Raw genomic sequence first — 21,108 nt, forward strand, 5'->3', positions numbered from 1 at the left:
TCTCTTATCTAGTTCAAGGCCAATAAGTATTCAGTAGTATTAACTATATTTGAAATTTTTTTGATAAAATCTCTGTCTATGTGTATATAAACCTATAAATGCTCATTTAGCAAATTTCAAAATAAAAATATACTTATGACAATGATATAATTTTTATAATTATTAATTTGCTTAGAGAATTTACTTCAAAGATGCTCAACTGGTAGCACATACTAAGCAAGTGTTTTTGCTCTCTACTGTAGTTAATATAGCAAGTCCGGTTAGCATTGATTACATTCGAATATCGAATATCGAAAAATAAATAAAAAAGGTGGTGGTTTGGTCTAAGGAACGAGGTGGGCGTGGTGGATGTGCCCCCGCTTGGGTTAGCAGCCAACGCTACCTGGCTCGGCGATCGAAGTGCTTCCAAAGCTTCACATAAGGTTTATATGTCTAATTAGAATGGCGATGTGGGACTAACACAACATGCTTCCTCCCTCCCCTATGCAGATATTCATGCACCAATTTCTTTGGAGAAGAGGCAAACTGCATCGATGGAGCGTGATCCTGTTGTGCATTTAGAATCTGTGAGAAGCTGGAATCAGTTTTATTCTTCGTAGAAATTGAGGAAGATATTGGCAAGGCTGAATTCCATAACATACATATACATATATATAAATCTGGAAGATTTTGATCAGTATGAAACCTACTCGAGTATATATACTTGCAAACTGAGCAGCAGAAGTACAAAGCTCAGCAATACGGTCTGCTGTATGATTTATAGGGAGCATTGTTACAGGAAAATGCTTGGCATCCTGTTATAAACTTGGTGAGCTTTCAGATGTTACAAGAAGACAACAGACATAGTGATAAGCCTAAAAGTTTGTGCAACTTACATTATTATCAAGAGACCGAGTTCAGTTTCCGCAAAGAACTCGAGTGATTTGCATGGATTTTATTTGGACGAAGGCAAGAAGCATGAAAAGAAGGCAAATACTGCAAACAAATATGGGAGAGAGGTGGTGATATGGTGATAATTATATCAGCTCGACTTAGTATAGACGTATGTTTTCACAAAAAGTTTGACGTGGCTGAAAATTAAAAGGGATAAGTTCTTGAAAAGAAACTGGTTTCAGAGAGCTATTGTCTACCTCTTTTCCTTTTTTTTTTTTTCCTCATGTCTCATGTCAACAGGATATCTGATATCTATCTATTGTTTTGAATTATTTATAAAATGTAAGATTTTTCTTATCAATGAAATACGCTTCAGATAAAGATAAAGATAATTGAGGCTAAAGGCCTTCAAAGGAATCCATTAGCGATGCCTGAGGAGGGTTTTACGATATTGGCTTAGTTAGTGGGACAACTATTGAAATTTCTTATGAAACTTTGAATTGACCCAAGTTGAGAAACTTTACGTAGTCGATAAAGTTGAGTAAATTATGTGACATTGTTTATTACGTTACTTAAAGAGAAGATGCATAATGATTTTTATCATCCCGATCAAGATTTCGACAAATCAAGTTAGGCTTAAGAAGATCTTAGCAAGAAGAACTAAATTTAAGACAGGAAAAGGAATACTATAATCACTCAAAACCTATTATTAGTAGTATTGATTTTGAAATCGATTGAAATACTCCTACAAACAGGAAGGGAGGCCTCTTACCTAACATCGATTGTTAAAACAAAAGTTGAGAGAGAGGTTTCTTTATCAACATATTTTCTTATGTTTAATTTTTTATGATATTGTCATGAGGATTCTCTATCAATATGATAAAGTATATTTTTATCAATACAATAAAGTCTATTTTGATCGATATGATAAGGTCTATTTTGATTACCAACTTGAACTAATGAATTTGATTTAACTTAGATGATGATTTTTTTTTCCAAAATAAATAATCTACGTATCCCGTATATCTTATCGCACTTTGGTTCAAGGCCAATAAGTGTTCGGTAGCATTAACTATATTTGGGATTTTTTTGATAAAATCTCTATCTATGTGTATATAAACTCATAAATGCTCATTTAGTAAATTTCAAAATAAAAATATACTTATGAGAATGGTATAATTTTTATAATTATTAATTTATTTAGAGAATTTACTTCAAAGATGCTCAACTGGGTAGCACATACTAAATAAGTTTTTGGCTCTCTACTGTAGTTAATATAGTCAAGTCCAGTTAGCATTGATTACATTCTGTGTTAAGAGTCCTAATTGATCAAAAATAATATATCTTTAAAAATCTTCTATAAAAGGTTTAACAATAATATGTATTATATATTTCTAAATTTTAAAATACTTTTTAATTTTTTGGACAAATATTGACAAAATAAAGAAAAAAGGTGATGGTTTGGTCAAAGGAGCGAGGTGGGCGTGGTGGATGCGATGTGCGCCCGCCTGTTGTCCTCCCACCGTCAGGAGCGAGTGGTTATCGCTTCTCTGTGAAGCCAGCCTGACGCGGTGTCCTCTGCTCTAAGAACCATGGGGGTCGAACCTTCGCCCAGGCCGCATGGTTCAGCTACCTGACTTGGAACGGGCAGGCCAAGGCTCCTACACGATCGCACCCAACCCATCTGTGGTTTCTTTTTCCATCCCAAACCTCATGTGCCCCCCGCTTGGGTTACAAGCCAACGCTACCTGGCTCAGCGATCGAGACGCTTCCAAAGCTTAAGATAACGTGTATACTTCTAATTAAAATGGCGATGTGGGACAAATACAACATGCTTCCTCCCTCCCGTGTGCAGCGATTCATGCACCAATTTCTTTGGAGAAGAGGCAAACTGCATCGATCGAGCGTGATCCTGTGGTGCATTAGGATCTGTGAGAAGCTGGAATCAGTTTTATTCTTCGTAGAAATTGAGGAAGATGTTGGCAATGCTGAATTCCACAACGTACATATACATATATAAATCTGGAAGATTTTGATCAGTATGAAACCTACTCGAGTATATACTTGCAAACTGAGCAGCAGAAGTACAAAGCTCAGCAATACGGTCTGCTGCATAATTTATAGGGAGCTTTGTTACAGGAAAATGCTTGGCATCCTGTTATAAACTTGGTGAGCTTTCAGATGTTACAAGAAGACAACAGACATAGTGATGAGCCTTCTCTAGTACTTGACTAGATCAAGCTCATCCTAAGAGTTTGTGCAACCTACATTATTATCAAGAGACCGAGTTCAGTTTCCCCAAAGAACTCGAGTGATTTGTATGGATTTTGTTTGGACGAAGGCAAGAAGCATGAAAAGAAGGCAAATATGGGAGAGAGGTGGTGATACGGTGGATGTTGGTGATGATCATATCAGCTCGACTTAGTATAGACCTATGCTTTCACAAAAAAGTAGGGAACACTTGATCTGTGATTGAGGGAGGGGCTTTGGGTGTTTGCTCGATGGTCGATCTATATAAAGATCAAGGTTAGATAAAATTTCTGATATGGCTCCTCTAATGCTACCCGAGAACGAAAGACAAAAGTTTCAAGTAAATAGTAATTGATCTCAATTATTATAACACGATGGGCTTAACCCGAAATAATATTCTACCATATGAGCGAAATATTCCTTCAATGTTTTACATTGATTAATATCCATATAACTCAATTGTTGATCAGGATTTGTTTTTTTTTCTTACTGATTATGCTGTCATATATCGTGTGGAATAAATATTTTTTGAAACTTTTTTTTTATTCAAAGTGGGTGCATAGCAATGTATTATTACTGCCTTTGATGTATTCCAGGGGACAATTTTCTTGCACTGTTACATGTTTGGGATGGGTTGATGGCCGAAGAAAAGAAGGACGCAGTACATCTGCTCACGTCAGGTTAGGCATGCAGAGAGAAAGAGCTGCATGGGAGATGAAGCAAGCAGAAAGGACAATCGAAGAGGTGAAGTCAATATACACGGGATCTGCAGTTAAGATGATGCAAGATTGGGCTTTGAGTTGATCTCATCTTGGAGATCATCAATTGTGACTCCTGAAACCTATTATATGATCGGTAAAACACATTAATGCTTATTGTAGAAACTTGGTAGTTTCTCTGTCACCTTCAAGAGGTTGGAGTAGATTGACATAAATTATATGCTTGAGTTACGTTGCATGGCTACGTAGGAGAAGATATTGTTGGTGGAATTTGTCCTTTGCCTGCGTTCAGTTGCTGTGCACATAATGGCAATAAGATCTCCACACCTCGAAAGCTATAAATAAATACTGTAGAAATGTACATATCAAATTTGCAATGCTAAACTCACACGGGAGAGAGAGAGAGAGAGAGAGAGAGAGAGAGAGAGAGAGAGAGAACCAAATTTTCTATTGTTTGAGGATGGGGTTTTCTCTCAAGGGCATTGCCATGAAGAGAAGGAAAGAAGTACCCTAAATAAGCAACCATCTTCTTTCTTTGGCACCGCAAGCGTCCACAGATAACATACTACATGAACCATGGACCTTATCTTCCTGCAGTTAAGTAGGGTAGGTAAGGCTTGCACATTATTCAGCACTCACGGCTTTCAGTTTCAGATACGGCTCAAGAATCTGGTCCTTTGCTTCAACTCTCCGCTCAAGCTCGATCGACCGGTTCTTTTCCTCCATTTGGGGACTACCACAACAAATGGGAAATATAGTTGTCACCTTGTGCATAGAGCAGCGACTTGGAAGTCGATCAGTTCTTGTCATGGATTCCTCCAGATTCTGGAAAGAAACAAAGGACCATCAATGCCATGCATTGATTCTTTGGCAACTTAACAGAGTAACATGCATGCAAGTCACCGGTGAACAATGTACAATCTTGAACCCACAAATTGGCTGCTTCCCTTATATTTCTTTCACTACAAGCAAGCCATCCATCATAGGCTCCACATCTGACCGTTTGTAGCTCCACATGTGACGGGTAAGAAAGGATCAGCTGTTTACTTTTCCTACTAAGAGCAAGGGGAAAGAATTCCTCGCAGAATTGTTAGAGGGAATCTACTTGGAAGTCTTGTGAGATGGAAAGCTAACATTGTTCTATCATTGGCATGCAAGCTTATTAATTGCATGCTCTTTTTGAAGCAAACTGTTTCTTGGAAAATCTGTTAATGATAGATTAATACATCTTTATCGAGTGGAAGTGATGCAAACTGTTTACTCGTAAGGATAGGCGATACCATTTCAAATTGAGTTGGACGTCAATTTAATTCAAAATTTTAAAGTTAATAAATTATAGGTTAGACTCGAATGTATATCATTCGGCTTTCTTGATGTTTATCAATATGAGACTATTTTCTTCGTCATCTTTTTCAATCTCTCCTCACACATGAACATCTTCTTTGAACATAATTACCTGAAATGAGCTTGCATCAGATAACTAAAACCAGATGACTCATGTGGCATTTTCTTGACAGTGTTCCAAGATGTGTTCTTTCCGTAATAGATGCACATCTTTGTCTTGTATGATGGAACAGTAGAAAGCCCGATGAACTGCTACTGATGCTTTCCTGATTTGCATAAGATGGCAGAAGAAATAAGTGTGAAGTTAATGAGAACTATCAAAGAAATTTTGGCATTGACTTTTCTCTTCCACCGTGACTTTTGTCCGAACATTGATAGTGTGTTTCCTCAGTTTAAGAGCCCCAGTCAAATTATAGCTTTCATGTCTTCCTGACATTTCCTTTAATTTGATCATGATCTACATATTTTCTCTTGCTAATTCTTTTGTTTCTGTTGATGACAACTTTTTCTATTGGAACAAAGTTTTCTGGAGGAAAGAGAAACAGCTTCTACCATGCTATCTGTAATGTATTCATATAGCATTAAGACATTCTTTATCTGATAGAAAGAAACGTTGCCTCGCTTCATTGATGCGGTATTAATACTTCGAATGAGTGAGCTGAGAACGGCAAAACAGCAGATGAGAGCTATAAAGAAAGCAGGGAAGTAGGTAAGACCGTGTCATGAGCAAAGCATACTCTCTAAGCAATCATCACTCGGCTGACGAAGGAGACCATGCAGCATTAAGGCATCCACCTGTTGGATGATGACTTGTCAGCGGAGTGTCATTTTTGATCCGTATGTAGCAGACTTCAAGTAAGTTAGAAGTGTCAGCCCATCCATTCCTGCTGATACTGACCAAATAAGAATGAAGTAATGAGGAAAAGAACAACGACAAGATGAACGATGAGAACTCACAATCAATGACACTGTGTTCATATCTGAAGAGGAACATGCCAAATGCTCCCAAGTGTATCAAGTCTAGATGTATAGAAAAAAGCCAAGATTTTGATCCAAGAAGCACTTAATGTTCCGCTCCGCAAGCATTGATTCATTCGCCACATCGATAACGTAGAAGTGTCGATAGCCCTAAGTTTGCAGTGATTTCATGCTTATTGCTGCATGTTTTCCATCAAAAACAGTAAGGAAAGAGAAGATTAAACGCAGGTAACTGTGGGAGAGTTCACAAGGATTGGAAGTTGAGGCCTCACATCTGTTGAAGGTGGGGAAGGCAGGCCACCGAGGAGAGTGTGCGGTGTCCCCATCCCTACTCCAGTGAACTGCTGACAGTACTGGCTTGCTTGCCATTAGAAGGCGAGCTGTGGCCCCAAAGTATTGAAGCCAGCAACAAGGACACAAGACCCTTAAAACCTCCTCTCTCTCTCTCTCTCTCTCTCTCTCTCTCTCTAAGGGATCTCACTGTAACGTACTCGTCTTGTTTCCTTCTCTCGTTTCCTTCTGCATGGCCCATGTATTATAGGAGACTGTTGGTGTGCTGACGCTGGCAAGCCGAGGGCTGCAGAGTTGGAGAGGTTCCTGATCCTATACTTGGCATGGGGCAAAAGTCAACTCATAAAAAGAGATTGATTCTCGCAAGAGAACCCATCAATTGCAGCACTCTTTAGCTCTGCTGATGCAATGCAACAAAATTACCAGAGCAAGTGTTGCAAGACAATCCCATTGACTTCTTTTACCAGCATATATAAAAAGTAGAGTGTCAGATATATAAGTTGTCAGCAAGCAAGCAAACTATTTTTACCTGTTCTTGGAACTCCTTTTCTCTGTGAAGATAGCATTGCCTGTTACTACAATCTTTTGTGGTTGATTCTTATCATTTTTGTCTTTCAGCATCTGAGTCAATAGTCTATAACTCTAATACTTGTAGGAACTAATGGAGATTCTCTTTCTACTTATTTTAGTTGCTTGATCTTTTTTCATGTTAATAGAAAAGGAGAGATCTAACTCACGACTAGAGCTGTGTAGTTTATGCCACATTGTACTACAGTCCAGAGTAGGTCACCACCTACCTAACTATAACAATGCAAGATATAAGATGGATGCATATGTAGGTAATGCCACTGGTTGCACTGGTGGCACCTTTCTATCCTCTTAGGAACTCCAGTTCTCATCTTCACTGAGTTATGTACCCTAGAAAGAATGTAAGAAAGAACTGAAACTAAGATCATACAAAGGAAAGGTTAGAATAAAAAGATATGAGCACCAGAGCTCTGAAATAGCATGCTATGAGTACTCTAGCCTAGTCTGTAGAACTTCCCCAAAAAATTAACATTGTTGTTTTGCTACTACAAGCATTGAATCCTTTTGACAGAGGGAAGCTACCACATTGTTCATTCCTCCCTCTTAAAGGAGTCTCTTCAATAAACAATGTCCTCCCACAGTCAAACTGGCAAGCAGTTGCTGCCTCATCTAGGTCTCCATATTGAGTCATCCTAGTACAACCACTCCACATTAAATTCCTCACCAGGGTATCCATCTCCTGGCACTACTGCAGACCTGCATGGGGTTTCAGTGATAAGGCTAGACCCATGACTCTCTCTCTCTCTCTCTCTCTCTCTCTATTAGTCTTCAACATCCTTTTCCCTCTAGTTGGGTGATGTTTGGCACTTGACACAGTGTCGTTTTTTGGCATGTGTGGCAGGATCACAGGAGGAGAGGCACTCAAGTTGAAAGGTAGGAGAAGGGTGGGGGAAGAAGTTGGCAACTAATAGATGGGCCATCACTCATGCTGCAACAAGCAAAAGGTCAGGAGGGGCCTCTGGTCACCTGAGGAAGATGAGAAGCTCATAAAGTACATTTCCACCTACGGCCATGGTTGCTGGAGCTCAGTCCCGAGATTAGCAGGTTCTTTTCTACATGACAACATCTGATTTAGAACTTGACATCTTAGTTTCTTCCACCTTCTTCCTTTTCTACTGTGTGTGTGCGCGCGCGTGTGTGCGTGTTTGGTGTGTGGGACTTTGCAAGATGTGAATGAATTGGCAATGGCGCAGGGCTGCAAAGATGTGGCAAAAGCTGCAGGCTTAGATGGATCAATTATCTCAGACCTGACTTGAAAAGAGGGAGCTTCACTCCCCAAGAAGAATCTCTAATAATTGAGCTCCACAGAATGCTTGGCAACAGGTAATAGGGTTTACGGTCTTCTCCTTCCTACAGAAAACTAGGCAACAGTATCTGATTTCCCATTCCAAGTGTGTGGTTCACAATGTCATCATCATAGGATCATATCGTCTCTTCTACAGATGGTCACAGATAGCCAAGCAACTCCCAGGAAGAACAGACAACGAGGTCAAGAACTTCTGGAACTCCACCATAAAGAAGAAACTCGTCTCTCAGGCCATGGATAACCTCAACCCCATGCCTTGTGCTGATGAACTGCTACCATTGACCACGTATCGAAATCAGCTCTTCTGTGGCCCAGAGCAGTATTACTTCCTGAATGGAATCAACCTACCGGTAGGCTACGACAGCCCTGACCTGCCCGGCTTCGTCGCCGATGGTGTAACTTCCAGCTCGACGTGGTCTTTGGATCCTCGCCATCAGAACCAGCTGCAACACAACAACAACAACGGCAACAATCTCCTGGTGTTCAACGAAGAACTCACGCTTCCTTTGCATTACACAGAAGCCATTAAACATGCAACCACAAGTTTCGCAGTCAACTGCGATCAATCCCTGGAGACCCAGGACTCGATCATCCAGTGTTTTGCGGCACCGAATGAGTGCCCTAACGCCCGGCCTCTCTCGAACAACCCTCAGGGTTCCATGAACACGGTGAGGTTCAAGGATGCGATCATGGCGTCATCGTCTGCACCAGCGGTGGTGCTCGGTGACAGCCTCGCTGATATCTCTGGTGTGCAAACTCATTGGATAGAGTAGGGCGTAGGTTCTCCTGGACAAGAATAAAGGTCGTATAAATCTGGATAGAAAATTAACATGGAGAAGAGAAGATCGAGTTGCTGCCGCTATCATGTAAGCGTTAAATATGCATACATCAGTGTGGGAGCCTTCTTAGAACTGTCAGATCGACATTTTAATATATATATATATATATATATATATATATTGGTGGCAGTCTATGCCTTGTAATGGATAATGGATACAAGAGAAGTGCAACATCTATGGTACGTCATGCATCGCTGTCTTTCTGTAATGTTTTCTTGGGTTTTATGTCCAATATCTTAATATGGTACACTTCAATTCATCTTTTTGGTCCATAAATACTTGGAGGAGAACATTATAATACTAATCCTCGAACTTGGGAGAACATTTTAATTGGGTTTTGGTTTATGTCTTTTGACACTTTCAAGATTATTAATATTTCATCCAAATTTTATTGTTAGGTTTCTTATATAAATCTTGCCAAAAGTTGGTCTGAGTTGAACAATAAGGGGATTATCGATCCGACATAAATATTAATGACAAACATTACCTAATGTACCTATATCAAAATTGGCCAATCGTAGTCTGCATATATTGAATCTTGATATTTTAACCAAAAAAGTTTCAATTCTTCATTCCCTTTTTCCTACAACTATCACATTGAGTTTAATTTTCAAAAATCAAGCAAACATTATTTTTATTAATTTAAATTAGGTTAAAGAGATGAATCAAATTATTTAGTGAAATTAGCTTGCTATCAATGATTATGAATCGAAAGCTAACCTCAGAATTTGATTGGAATAAGAATCAATCGACATATACAAGAATCTAAATGTCTAAACAAAGTTTGCTCAAAAGAATATTGATGTGATTAGAATGCTTGGTCTCATCAGCAAGTATTTATCTCTCTTTCTCTCTCTCATCCCATCTCTAGAGTGATGACCAGTACAATGAATAGTCCAACTCAATTAAAGCACCGAGACCAAAAGCATGACGAACTGAAACCACTGCACCGGGAATTTACCAGAAGTACATCCTCATAGAATTAAATGCCAGCATCGCATAAATCCCCCTCTGTGCTTTTGCCTCCTCTCCTTTCGAGTTTGCTGGCATTTTGGAGGAGGCACGTACATTTGGACAAATGATATAAGTGTCTTACTGCAGACTGTTCAACATTGCATGTGATCGGTGAGGGGGAAGACAGACCCTTGCAATGGAGGAAGCCTGGTCTGCTTCCACTGGGCAAACCATCAAGTTAAAACAGTGACATAATAGATAGAACAAGAAACAAGGCGTTTAATTCATGTTGTGTCTACTGCCTTTTACCTTTATGATTCCAACTCAGTTTGCTGGGCGAAGCCTCGATGCAAGCATATGCAACATAGGTTCGTAATCTCAGATTACTCTATGAATGAGATCAGTTGGTGCAAGCGTAGGTTTCCACAAATATGCACAGTACATGAATCCTAGTATAAATTTTTTTGGAGACACTCGTATGGTAATAGTCTCTACAACACAAGAATTTTTCTTCATCAACTTTGCTGTCATTCTAGGGGGGAATGCATTGATTTACATGATGAAAACAAATTGGCTGATTGAACAGTCACCACCAATCTCTTAAGAGGATGGCTGCTTGGAAAATTGTACTTCATCAGAGAAAAGTAGAGTAGCAGAAGGACCAGTCTAATCCATGAATCAATCATCAAGAGAAGCAAGTCATCAATCGGCTGAGAGCTTGGCTGCTTGGAGAAAGGTAACTCTTTATCAGAGAGAACTATCATGTTAGGCCAGTCTAACTGTAAATATGTTACAATGCATAAAGTGTACCAACCATCAGACAACCTGTTCCACAAAGTAAAGCTAGGATAGCGATTGGCACCCTTAGCTGTCATTTACTGGTAGTGGCTGGAGCAGCTGCAAAATTCGTAATAGTGAAACAAGACTGACTGGGTAGCATGCAGAGAATGGCTCACTGACCATAAATAATCATGTGCCAAGAGCTGAACGGTTTGTAAAGATAAAGTTAGTTGACAAGGAAAAACAAAAAGTGGAATTTAAAATTTTGACATTTAAAGTGCACCATATAAATGGAAATATATCGCTTCTTTGGTAATCAACTTAAAGGAGCCCAGTGCCGAGCAGGTGATCTTCAAGAGCACGTTTGCCGGAAACGAAGAACTCACTCGCTGTTGCTCATTGAAACCCAGTGTGCAACTTGTGGAGCATTAACGGAATTCATCATGATAATCGAAATCATCAAACTCTTCATCTTCATCATCACTAAAGATAGAACTATAGAACACATACGGGTGTTCTATCATCTCCTTCAAACTTAGCTGGCTGTCTCTATCTGAATCAGCCTGAAACATTAGAAGAGGAAAAGAACAAAAGGAAAACGTCACTTCAAACGCATTGCAACTTTATACCATGTTAGCACAAACAAAAAATCTGATTGCTGAAAGCACAACCATATACAGTTTAGGGCATAAAAGAAACTGTAAATTGCAGACCATGGCAATTATCAAGGGTTAGAAGCAGTGCCATGAATGAAATAAAATAACACTTTTCTGCTGAGAAATATGGTATGTGATGATACTTAATTTAGCAGGATATGTTCATTTATATGCAAAGGAAATCTGCAATTTCCTATTCTAGTTTTTCCCTATACAACACAAATCTAATTCTTAATTACCAACCAACATGAATCATAATTATCACTAGTACAAAAACAACGGGTGGAAGAGGATATGGAATAGCTAATACTAACAACATAATCTGAAGACCATAAGCTCGACAATATAATAACAAGAGAATGGTGATTCCAGCAAGCCATTTTTTGACAATCATGTTATGGGGTTTGCCTAAAGGCAAATCCCTCAGACAAGAAGCTAAAGACATGAACTTGCATGATGAAAAAAAATGAAAGAGTTAATGCTGACATTTCAAACGCCTGTGACTTTGACAATATCAAGTGAAAATTGTCTGATCTGCATCGCGATATCCAAGGATATTACTTTTTAAGCATAGATGATCCAGGATATAGGAAATACAAACCTCTGAAAGTGCATAATCAGCTTGTTGTTTTGCATAGTAGCGTTCAGAATGGTGAATTTTACCAATCACACCAACGAGGTCATCTCCCGATAAGAACCTATACCAAGTACCAAATATAAGCACTATTAATAAGCTTCCAATTGCTTAGTCAATAGTTTTCCAGATTTATACCCATCATTGTCCTGGTCAAGCCTTGAAAATAACATTTTTGCTTGTCCTAAGGTGGCAGAATGATTGTAGGGCCTGTCATCATCTCGTATCGAGTCAAATAATCCAACAAAGTATTCTTTGAAGTTAAGCTTCCCATCTTCATCTCCATCTTTTTGCCTGGAAGGATATATTTAGGAGCCAACAAACATTAGATTACCAACATATAGTTTCAGAAAGTAACAAAAAACTACAACATGCAGATTATCACATAGCTCAATCTGCCAACTCTATTTTCACGTAAGAAACAAAGGAGAAAAGAAATTTGTTAAAAAGCTTCTCTAAACATTTATTATTCTGCATAGTGTATTCTTTTGGTTGCTAGGTGATATGGGGATGATGACAGAATCTGACTTAACACTAGATAACATGAAAGTTGACATTTCAATGCCAATTCTGTACTGAATTGTGTAAAAGTAATTAAGATTTATCTTAATTAAGTGACTGAAACTCTACACAACGAAATCCAAAGAAAGAAGAATGAAGCAACATGGAACAGTCGTAAAAACAAATATTATAGAGTTTGGCCTTACCTGGACAGTTAAAATCGAAGAACGTAAGAAAGAAACATGGAATAGTTGTAATAAAAAATATATCAGAATTTGGCCTAACACCAATTCTGTGTCAATATATCAAATATCTAAAAATAAATTAATATTTGTGACCTATTCTACACCTTTGAGGCTAAAGAGTGTTTCATGAATTATTGCCTCGACATTGCATTCATCATTTTTGGGTCATCCACATCTTATTTAGTAAGGATATAAGTGTTCCACAGAATTATGTGAAACATCACTCTTCAGTGTAGTGACATTGTAAGCAGAACATCGTCATTCAAGTTCTTTACATGCAGAGACACACAGGTATGTATGGATGCATGTGCAGAAATGCATATATGCATGTACAGAACTGTCAGTTGCATCATCAATCATGTTAACATCAACACTGCAACACATCATTGCACAGCATAAAAAAATTTCAGAACCAATAGGTGAGCTTCGGATGGTTTTAGCTGTATCTCAATTATAAAGGTGGACTCCGCGTAATGACAAACCTATGAAATTATCACTCTAGAAAATATATACCAACTTCCAATTCTTCCGTTCAAAGACAACAGATTGTTCCATGCACAAAAAAGAACTTCCTTTATCTCGGATGTGAACAACTTCTGATTGGGCACCGTAAGTGTTGATTTTCAGTAACCAACAACTGTATCCTGGTTAGTAGCTGAAATGACCCTTTTATATATTCTTATCTTATTAATTTAAACATGCCATCACACTTATAATAGATTAATACCACCAATTGACTTGTTTCATTACTATCTGCTGAATAAGTAAAAAGAGAAATTCCTAAACCCCTTTTTCCACCAGGTGGCCAATGCAAGTGATAGCCCATCATTGTCTCTGGCTGCTTATATTTCCATTTCTTCTTTGTATGCTGCAAGACCTTGTAGCACTATGAGGCAGTGCCACACACAAGGCTCCCACGATTTGGCGGTTGCAGGTGCATTATGTATATGCAACCCTGCCTGTGCACAGGCTAATTTTGTTGCTTGGATCCTTGATATCTAGGTTGCAAATGATGTTAGGGGGCTAACAATTGGCATCATATATTTCAATTATATAACAGTGTGGTAGATCTTATTCACACTATCTTGCAGGACATGAATCGCAAAAACCCCTTTGCAGGAGTTTCGCACAAAGCAAAAAATTTGATAGTTTATGACAAAAAGCTGAGAGGAGTAGCTGAATTTAAAGAACAAAGTTTTGTATTGGATCGTGATAAATAAAACCAGACAACAATGAGTGGAGCTTGTTGGTCAGATTATAGGTTTTCCAGAAAACTATGTAAATCGTAAACTAAAGACATGAAATTGAAATTAAAAATTTAAAACAGAGTCTAACAAACTAACATAACCCTATGTTAATGCAAATTTTTATTTCTTGGATCCATACTATGCTAGCTTCGCAATAGTTAAATGGATAAACTATATACAAACAACATGAAATAAGTAATTGAAAGATTGCACAAGTATCTGCTTATGTTGTAGATAACTGCTTGTACCTAAAGAGACATTAGATTGATAAAATAATGAACCTCAAAAGTTCAAAGATAAATGAAAGAGTTGCACCTTATTTCTTCTTTGCACAGCCACTGGATCAGTTTTGGGTTGCCACTGTCAGCAGGGTGTAGGAAGCTGAAGAAGCAGAAATAGATTTAGAAGAAAGGTAAAAAGGATAGTACAAGAACAACAACAAAACCATAAATCCCAACTATTTGGGGTCAGCTAGAAAGGTAAAAAGGATACAAGTCAAAAATAACAATTCTCAATAACCTACTCATTGAATTCGGTCAAATTCAAAAGTCCATTTCCATCAGTATCTGAGGCATTGAAGTGATCCTCCTTCCACCATCCCGTTTCATCAATAGGCGAAGCTTTAACTGGAGAATGTTACATCTAACACCCACTTAGGATTATTAGATCATCCTTGGCTAGCTATATTTATGCATGCTTTAATTTTTGACTTTGGAAATCATGCACGTTATCAATTGCAAACAACAAACTTCCAGAAAATAGAGAAATTTTGCATTAATTAACATTAATAAGTGTTGCAAGAATAATGCAAAACACTGTGATCAACAGAACCACATAATAAATTTTGTCCATTTACACCAGAATGTTGAGAAAATATAAATATTTTGGAAACTCAAAAGCATGAAGCAATGTTAATATAAAACTAAAATTCTGAGTAATCATAAGAATCATACAAGCTCCTAAAAAATATAAAGCCAAGTTTTACACGGACATTGGGAAAAGATTAGAGAATTAGGTAGGCCTCAAAGAATATAATATGAATAATAGATGTTGTACAGGATAGTAGTTAACTTGTGTATGTCAGCTCAAATATGAAGCTGTCCTAGGTAAACCACTATAAATGACAAAGAACTCAACAGTGAAAAAGGAGTCTGAGAAGGCTAATGACCATAATGCTTAGACTTAGATGTGGGAACAGATTATTCTCCACATGGTCCCAAGACTGTTACAGTAATTTACAAAATTTGTCTAGTAGAAATAACTTAAGATCTCACCATTAGAGTTTACTAAAGTTCCTTGAGAAAATAGTAATGTGACATTTATGAATCTCGTCTTAGATAAATACTTTCTCATAATGTCATGGCTAATTGGCACAAAAATGAAAAAAACATTTGTGAAACTAAGAATAGACATCTATAGAAAACTCCCTATATTATTCAATCCCACCACTACATCTTACATATCTTATGCAAAAACAGAAGACTATGTCCCAACCATATAGGAAACCATAAGTTAAATAAAAGAGTTAGGAGTTGGATATTCCTCCAGTCAGTGGCATTTATGAGAAAGGGTTTAATTCACAGCTATAAATGACAATAAAATGACAAGTTCCAGCTGATGCTTGATATTGATAGAACAAGCCGCCTTCTTGTCATGGCTAAACAGTACAAAAAGCGCTTGTGGGACAGGTACAGAAGAAGAGCTGATTCTTCCTCCTCTTCCAATATGTGATGGTTCCGTGATCCAAAAAGATCTCTAAATAGTTAGTATAGATTGCTACCAAAACTCCCTGACTAAACATGATCTGAGTCAGCGCAAGAAAAGTGATCTTTTGATATTGAGAAAGAAATGGATAGTTTTGTCTAAAGAAGGATAAAGTGGATACACACTTCATCACAGATATGAAATTATAATAGGTTAAAAAGTTGCTCAAAGATGGACAAGCAGAAGCAGTTTCCTATATAGGTTTTGACAATTGGAACTCGCATGTGGTATCACAAAGTAGACATGATTTATCAAGAATTTTTTTTTATAATTGTAAGGGCTTAGAAAATAAAATTGCAATAATTTACAAACACCATGAGTTGTCATGTGTTATGCAGCAAATAGAAGCTTGAGACTTGTAGAATTAACTTCAACATTTGCATGATTAGGAAACACAGTAGGACTTCAACCATGTTACATACAAAGATTATATAAGAATAATACAAAGATTATGTAAGGAAGGTTATTAAGCTTGTTATCAAAATAATAAAGCCTGTATTAGTTACACATACTGCTATTTCACTATCTTCTTTTCATCATTAATGTCTTGGCAAGGAATCAAATGAACAAGAATCGATCAATTGCAACAGGTTCCATAACTTGCTTCTCTTAAGTTTGCGATCCACCTCATGACAAACCAAACCCGGTGAAAAGTAGTGGATTAAAGAAGTACTATGTTTCTTTGGAAATAACATATATGAATTTAGGAACAACCTACCTAAAGATGGCATCTTTCTTCTTGTAAATACTGGCAGTCAAAGTAGTAACTATTAATGGTCGAGACTTGCGATTGAATGAAACCACAATACAAAGAAGACAAATCATATGAGGGATCTCACCGACCAGATTGTCGATACTCTTCAAACGAGACAAATCCGTCCCCGTTGCTGTCGCAGAGCTCCAGCTCGCGGCCGGACCGGTGGATCGCCTGCTGGGCGGCCTGCTGGAGGTTCCACTCGGCAAGCTCCGTCGAGCTGACGAACCCATCGGCGGGGGCGACGTCGATGCGGGGGAAGAGGACGACGATGCGGTGGGTGATGTTGAAGCGATCCTCGCCGTCGACGTAGTCCTTGGGGTCGAAGAAGTCGTCCCATTCCGGCTGGGACTCCTCGTGATGAGGGAGGCGGAAATGGTCCCCTTCCCACTGCCGGGCCTCGCGTCGGCGCTCGATGTCTGCGATGATGGGATCGAAGGGGATCTGATGGTGGGAGGAGGCGGAGGAGGTGTTGTGGCTGAGCTTGAGGCGGCGGTGGTGCTGCTGGCGGTGGCGACGGGGGGTCCTCGGGGGTACGGAGGCGAGAAGCAGGAGGGTGAGGAGAGCGGCGGTGGCGTAGATTAGTATTGTGGCGGCCGACGGCTTCGCCATCGACCTTCGATCGAAAGGAGGAAAAAAAGCACAGGAGTGGGTGAGCGAAAGCGGGTGTTGGAAGATCTATTTTCACCGCGGAGGATAGTAAGCCATGGATTCGCCGTTCGCAAGCATGCTCTCGGATATATTTATGATCGGACGGTTCACGTTTGAAACGATGGGTGGGAATGGGATCCACGTGACTGTACGGCTCTGATAAGAACCGGACGATACCGATTACAGTAGAACGCGCTCGATGTGATGACGCGGTTTGTGTGTCTCGGCCGCGGTACGAAACACAAAAAGTCTTTTATATTATTGGTTTTAACAACCGGTCCCACATAAACTTCATATAACCGGCGAATGGTTACCAATAGAAAGCAGCTCACCCGTGTCGCGTCAATTAGTATAGACGGCAGAAGCCGCGACGGTGGGAACCGTCCGATTATATGCCCTTCCTTGTCTAAACCGTTCATTCATATAATGAACGACATATCAGAAGAATTAACAAAGACTCAATGGAGTTACAAATGATTTTGCCTTTAGTATGTTCACACAAGTATAGATTGTAATAAGCTGATCTATGAGCTGTATTGGGCTTTGTCATGTCTCGGATGACTCGAGAGATGTTGAATAGCTAGTAGATCTATGGGATTTTTCTCTCTCAAAGTTAGATTTTATTTGCTAGTAGATCTATGGGATTTTTCTTGATTTGATTATACTTGAAGGAGAGCATGTTCACATCAAATATAGTGGGTGCATTTTTTTTATTGATTATGTAAGGATCCGATCAAATATTGTTTGAATTACAACTTGATATTTATTTGCCTCATAAATGATTAGTTAGTAGATCTTTGATGAGATTATTTTTTCTTATAAAATTAATTTTACATGATCGCATTTGACTGGGCGAAAACGTTGGTCACTTGAAAGGTCTATAAGTAGCTCCCTCATGTCACAACTCTCCTTCTTTATTGGGACTCATTGAAACATCATTGATCTTTTGTTAGATGTTTCTGTCGTGACCCGAGTTTGATGGACTAATTGGTCTATCAACTTTGTTTGATCTAAGTCTTCTGACCAAAATACTTAAGTTGAAACTAATAATAATACACTCATCAAATTCTTATAAGTCAATCTTAATCTTGCCCACTTCCGATGTGAGACTAATTAAGGGTGTTACAATTTCTTCGTATCTAATTTTTTTCTTTTCCCTTCGCGAGAGGATTTCGATAGTCTTCAAAATTACTTCTAACTTATATGTTTATATTATTTAAAAGATATTTTACTTGATTAAAATATAATACGCTCTTCATATGCTTTTGTATAAAAGACTTTGCTCAATTAAGATGTATTGGATGCCCTAAATATTTTTATCCTAGACGAATATATCAAAAATACATAAAAATACTTTATATGCTTTTGTTTTGGTCGAACATGAAGCCTAAGAAAATACTATTTCTATGATAAGTAACGTTATTAAATTATACTTTAATAGACCTAAAACATGTTAATTTTTTATGAGTTATCATTAAGAATGTTGAGTCTCATGTTAGTGCATTGTTATATAAATAATGATGAGCCTCATGTTTGAGAGTGTTATATGTTATTTGATATGATAAAATTTTATTCTGTTTCTTTAAAAGAATGATCTCTTAAAAATGTTTGAAAGAATTTATTTCATATTAATGTTATACTTAAATAGGAAATAAATAAATTTATTTCTTATAAGGGTACTTAAAACTAGAAAATAAATAGTGATTGATGACATGTCTTCCATAGTAAGTGTAAAAATTAGGTGAGTTAAAAATCATTGGTGAGATTTGTAATAAATGATTTTTTCTAATTAGGACAAAAAAGTGAAAAGAATTACACTCCATGTTCTCTCTTTCTCCCTCTGCATATTAAGGATGATCTACCAAATTATTATTGTTCTTTTTTTAAGAATTAATTCCATATTAGTTTCATCATTAAATTGTATTTGAGTAACTTTATCCATTATGATAGTATTTCCATCTCAAGATAGCTATAAACATTAGGAAGATAAATAAAGAGGATTACACTTTGTATGTAATTTGCCCTCTGTATAGCATAACTCCCAACCTGTCTTTGTATGTAATTTGCCCTTCTCTCTGGCCTCCTTAGTCTTCTTCTTCCCTGTCTTGAGACCCTTAGTAGTATTCAGTACAAAAAGAATCCAGAAGCCTCACCAAGGAATGGAATTTGGAGATAGGAGCAACGTCATTGGCACACCTAGCACCATCACTATCTCTGGCTCAGCCACTCCACCACTGAGTTGAGAAGTGGGAAGGAGAAGGATGAGGAGAGAGATGGTGGCGTAGATTAGTATTTATGGCAGCCGACGTCTTCGCCATCGACCTTTCTCTCCTGGCTTCCATTTGAAGGTCGATGGCGAAATCATCGAGTGCCACAAACTAACTACGTCATCATCGCGTATCTCATCCTCCTCCCTTTTATTCCCTCGAGATGTCTTTGTACGATAAGAACACATCATATGTCCTGAGTGAATACACTATTATAAGCATAGAAAGTTAATTTATCCAATTACGACATGTGAAGTGCATTGTATGCTTTTTGTCTCGGTAGACGTATAAAACATATGAACATCTTTTATTTGACTAACTAAAGGAGATGAATAGTTTTTTTTTTCTCTCAGCCAATGGGTTTTCTTATTTTTATTTTTATTTGTTATTAAGATTAATATTAAGGGATGAATTGTGCTGTGGTAAAGGAGTGGTGGTCTACAAACGCAAAGACAGACGATGGTTTGAGTGAGTGCTGCTGGTGGATGCATATTTTAAGGATCATGCAGGGGCCCAATTTGTTCTTAGATTTGTCTTGTTCTTGGATTTTAAAGCTTTTTGTTTCCTCAGAGTGTCAGAATTTATTTGCTACCAGCTTTAAGATTTGTCTTGTTCTTAGATATTTGTGACTTTCCTTTCTCACAAGGTCAAATTTTATTTGCCAATAGATCTTCAGAGTCAACATTTATTTATTTGCTAGTAGATCTTCAAGACTCAATTATGGTTGAGGAAGAGAGCTTGGCCACTTTGTCTGGGCCTTGTTTAAACTTTGTGTGCTTAGCAAATCTTCAGGATTTGTATTGGTTCTCACAAATGATCAATGTTCAATTTGCTAGTAGATCTTTGAGACTTGTCTTTCTCAAAGGATTATATATATTTTGACAGCAAATCTTTGGGATTAGATTTTCTTTTTGCACATGATCAGATTTGATTTTGCCGGAAGAAAAGCTTGGACACTTCTTAAAGCTTAAGTAGTTTGCAGATGCCACAGCTCCCCTTCGTTCAGCTCCTGCTCCCATAACTCTTCACTGAAATCCATGTTGGTCTTCCCCTCCCAAGAGGAGGAGAAGAAGAGGATGACAATGCCTTGAGAAAACTGCAGCAGCAAAAGTTGGAGTGGCTGAGCCTGAGGTAGTGGTGGTGCTGGCTATGCCTGTGGGGGTTAATCGAGGGGATGGAAGGGAGGAGGATGAGATGAGCAATGGTGACGTAGTTAGTATTATGGCACCCGATGGTTTCGCCATCGTCCTTCAAATGGAAGCCAGGAGAGAAAGGTCGATGGCGAAGATGTCGGTTGCCACAAATACTAATCTACGCCACCATCTCTCGCCTCATCCTTCTCCTTCTCACTTCTCAACTCAGTGGTGGAGTGGCTGAGCCAGAGGTAGTGATGGTGCTAGGTGTGCCCGTGGGGGTTACTCGAGGGGATAGAAGGGAGGAGGATGAGATGCGCAATGATGACGTAGT

The 21,108-nt window shown here is 38.3% G+C and overlaps 2 protein-coding genes across 5 annotated transcripts; one reads left to right on the forward strand and one right to left on the reverse strand.

The window, feature by feature from the left end:
• The first annotated feature begins 7,888 nt into the window (after window positions 1-7,888).
• LOC135677900 (transcription factor MYB26-like) lies at window positions 7,889-9,179 on the forward strand. Its single transcript, XM_065190312.1, has 3 exons — window positions 7,889-8,087; window positions 8,237-8,366; window positions 8,486-9,179. Exons 1-3 carry the CDS (start codon window positions 7,955-7,957, stop codon window positions 9,120-9,122), a joined length of 900 nt encoding a protein of 299 aa, XP_065046384.1. The 5' UTR covers window positions 7,889-7,954; the 3' UTR covers window positions 9,123-9,179.
• Window positions 9,180-10,525: 1,346 nt separating this feature from the next.
• On the reverse strand, window positions 10,526-17,433 carry LOC135677350 (uncharacterized). 4 transcript variants are annotated; one of them, XM_065189577.1, is made up of 8 exons: window positions 16,813-17,433; window positions 14,729-14,831; window positions 14,521-14,586; window positions 12,351-12,506; window positions 12,180-12,276; window positions 11,206-11,485; window positions 10,957-11,125; window positions 10,526-10,864 (listed from the first exon to the last, which is right to left on the reverse strand). In XM_065189577.1, the coding sequence occupies exons 1-6, from the start codon at window positions 17,333-17,335 to the stop codon at window positions 11,351-11,353; spliced, it is 1,080 nt and encodes a 359-aa protein (XP_065045649.1). In that variant the 5' UTR covers window positions 17,336-17,433; the 3' UTR covers window positions 10,526-10,864; window positions 10,957-11,125; window positions 11,206-11,350. The 4 variants fall into 4 exon arrangements, with proteins under 4 accessions (XP_065045649.1, XP_065045648.1, XP_065045646.1 ...); XM_065189576.1 differs by having other exon boundaries at window positions 10,968-11,485; XM_065189574.1 differs by having other exon boundaries at window positions 10,957-11,485.
• Window positions 17,434-21,108: the final 3,675 nt, after the last annotated feature.

Source organism: Musa acuminata, chromosome BXJ1-6 (assembly GCF_036884655.1).
Source record: "Musa acuminata AAA Group cultivar baxijiao chromosome BXJ1-6, Cavendish_Baxijiao_AAA, whole genome shotgun sequence".
Classification (NCBI taxonomy): Eukaryota; Viridiplantae; Streptophyta; class Magnoliopsida; order Zingiberales; family Musaceae; genus Musa; species Musa acuminata.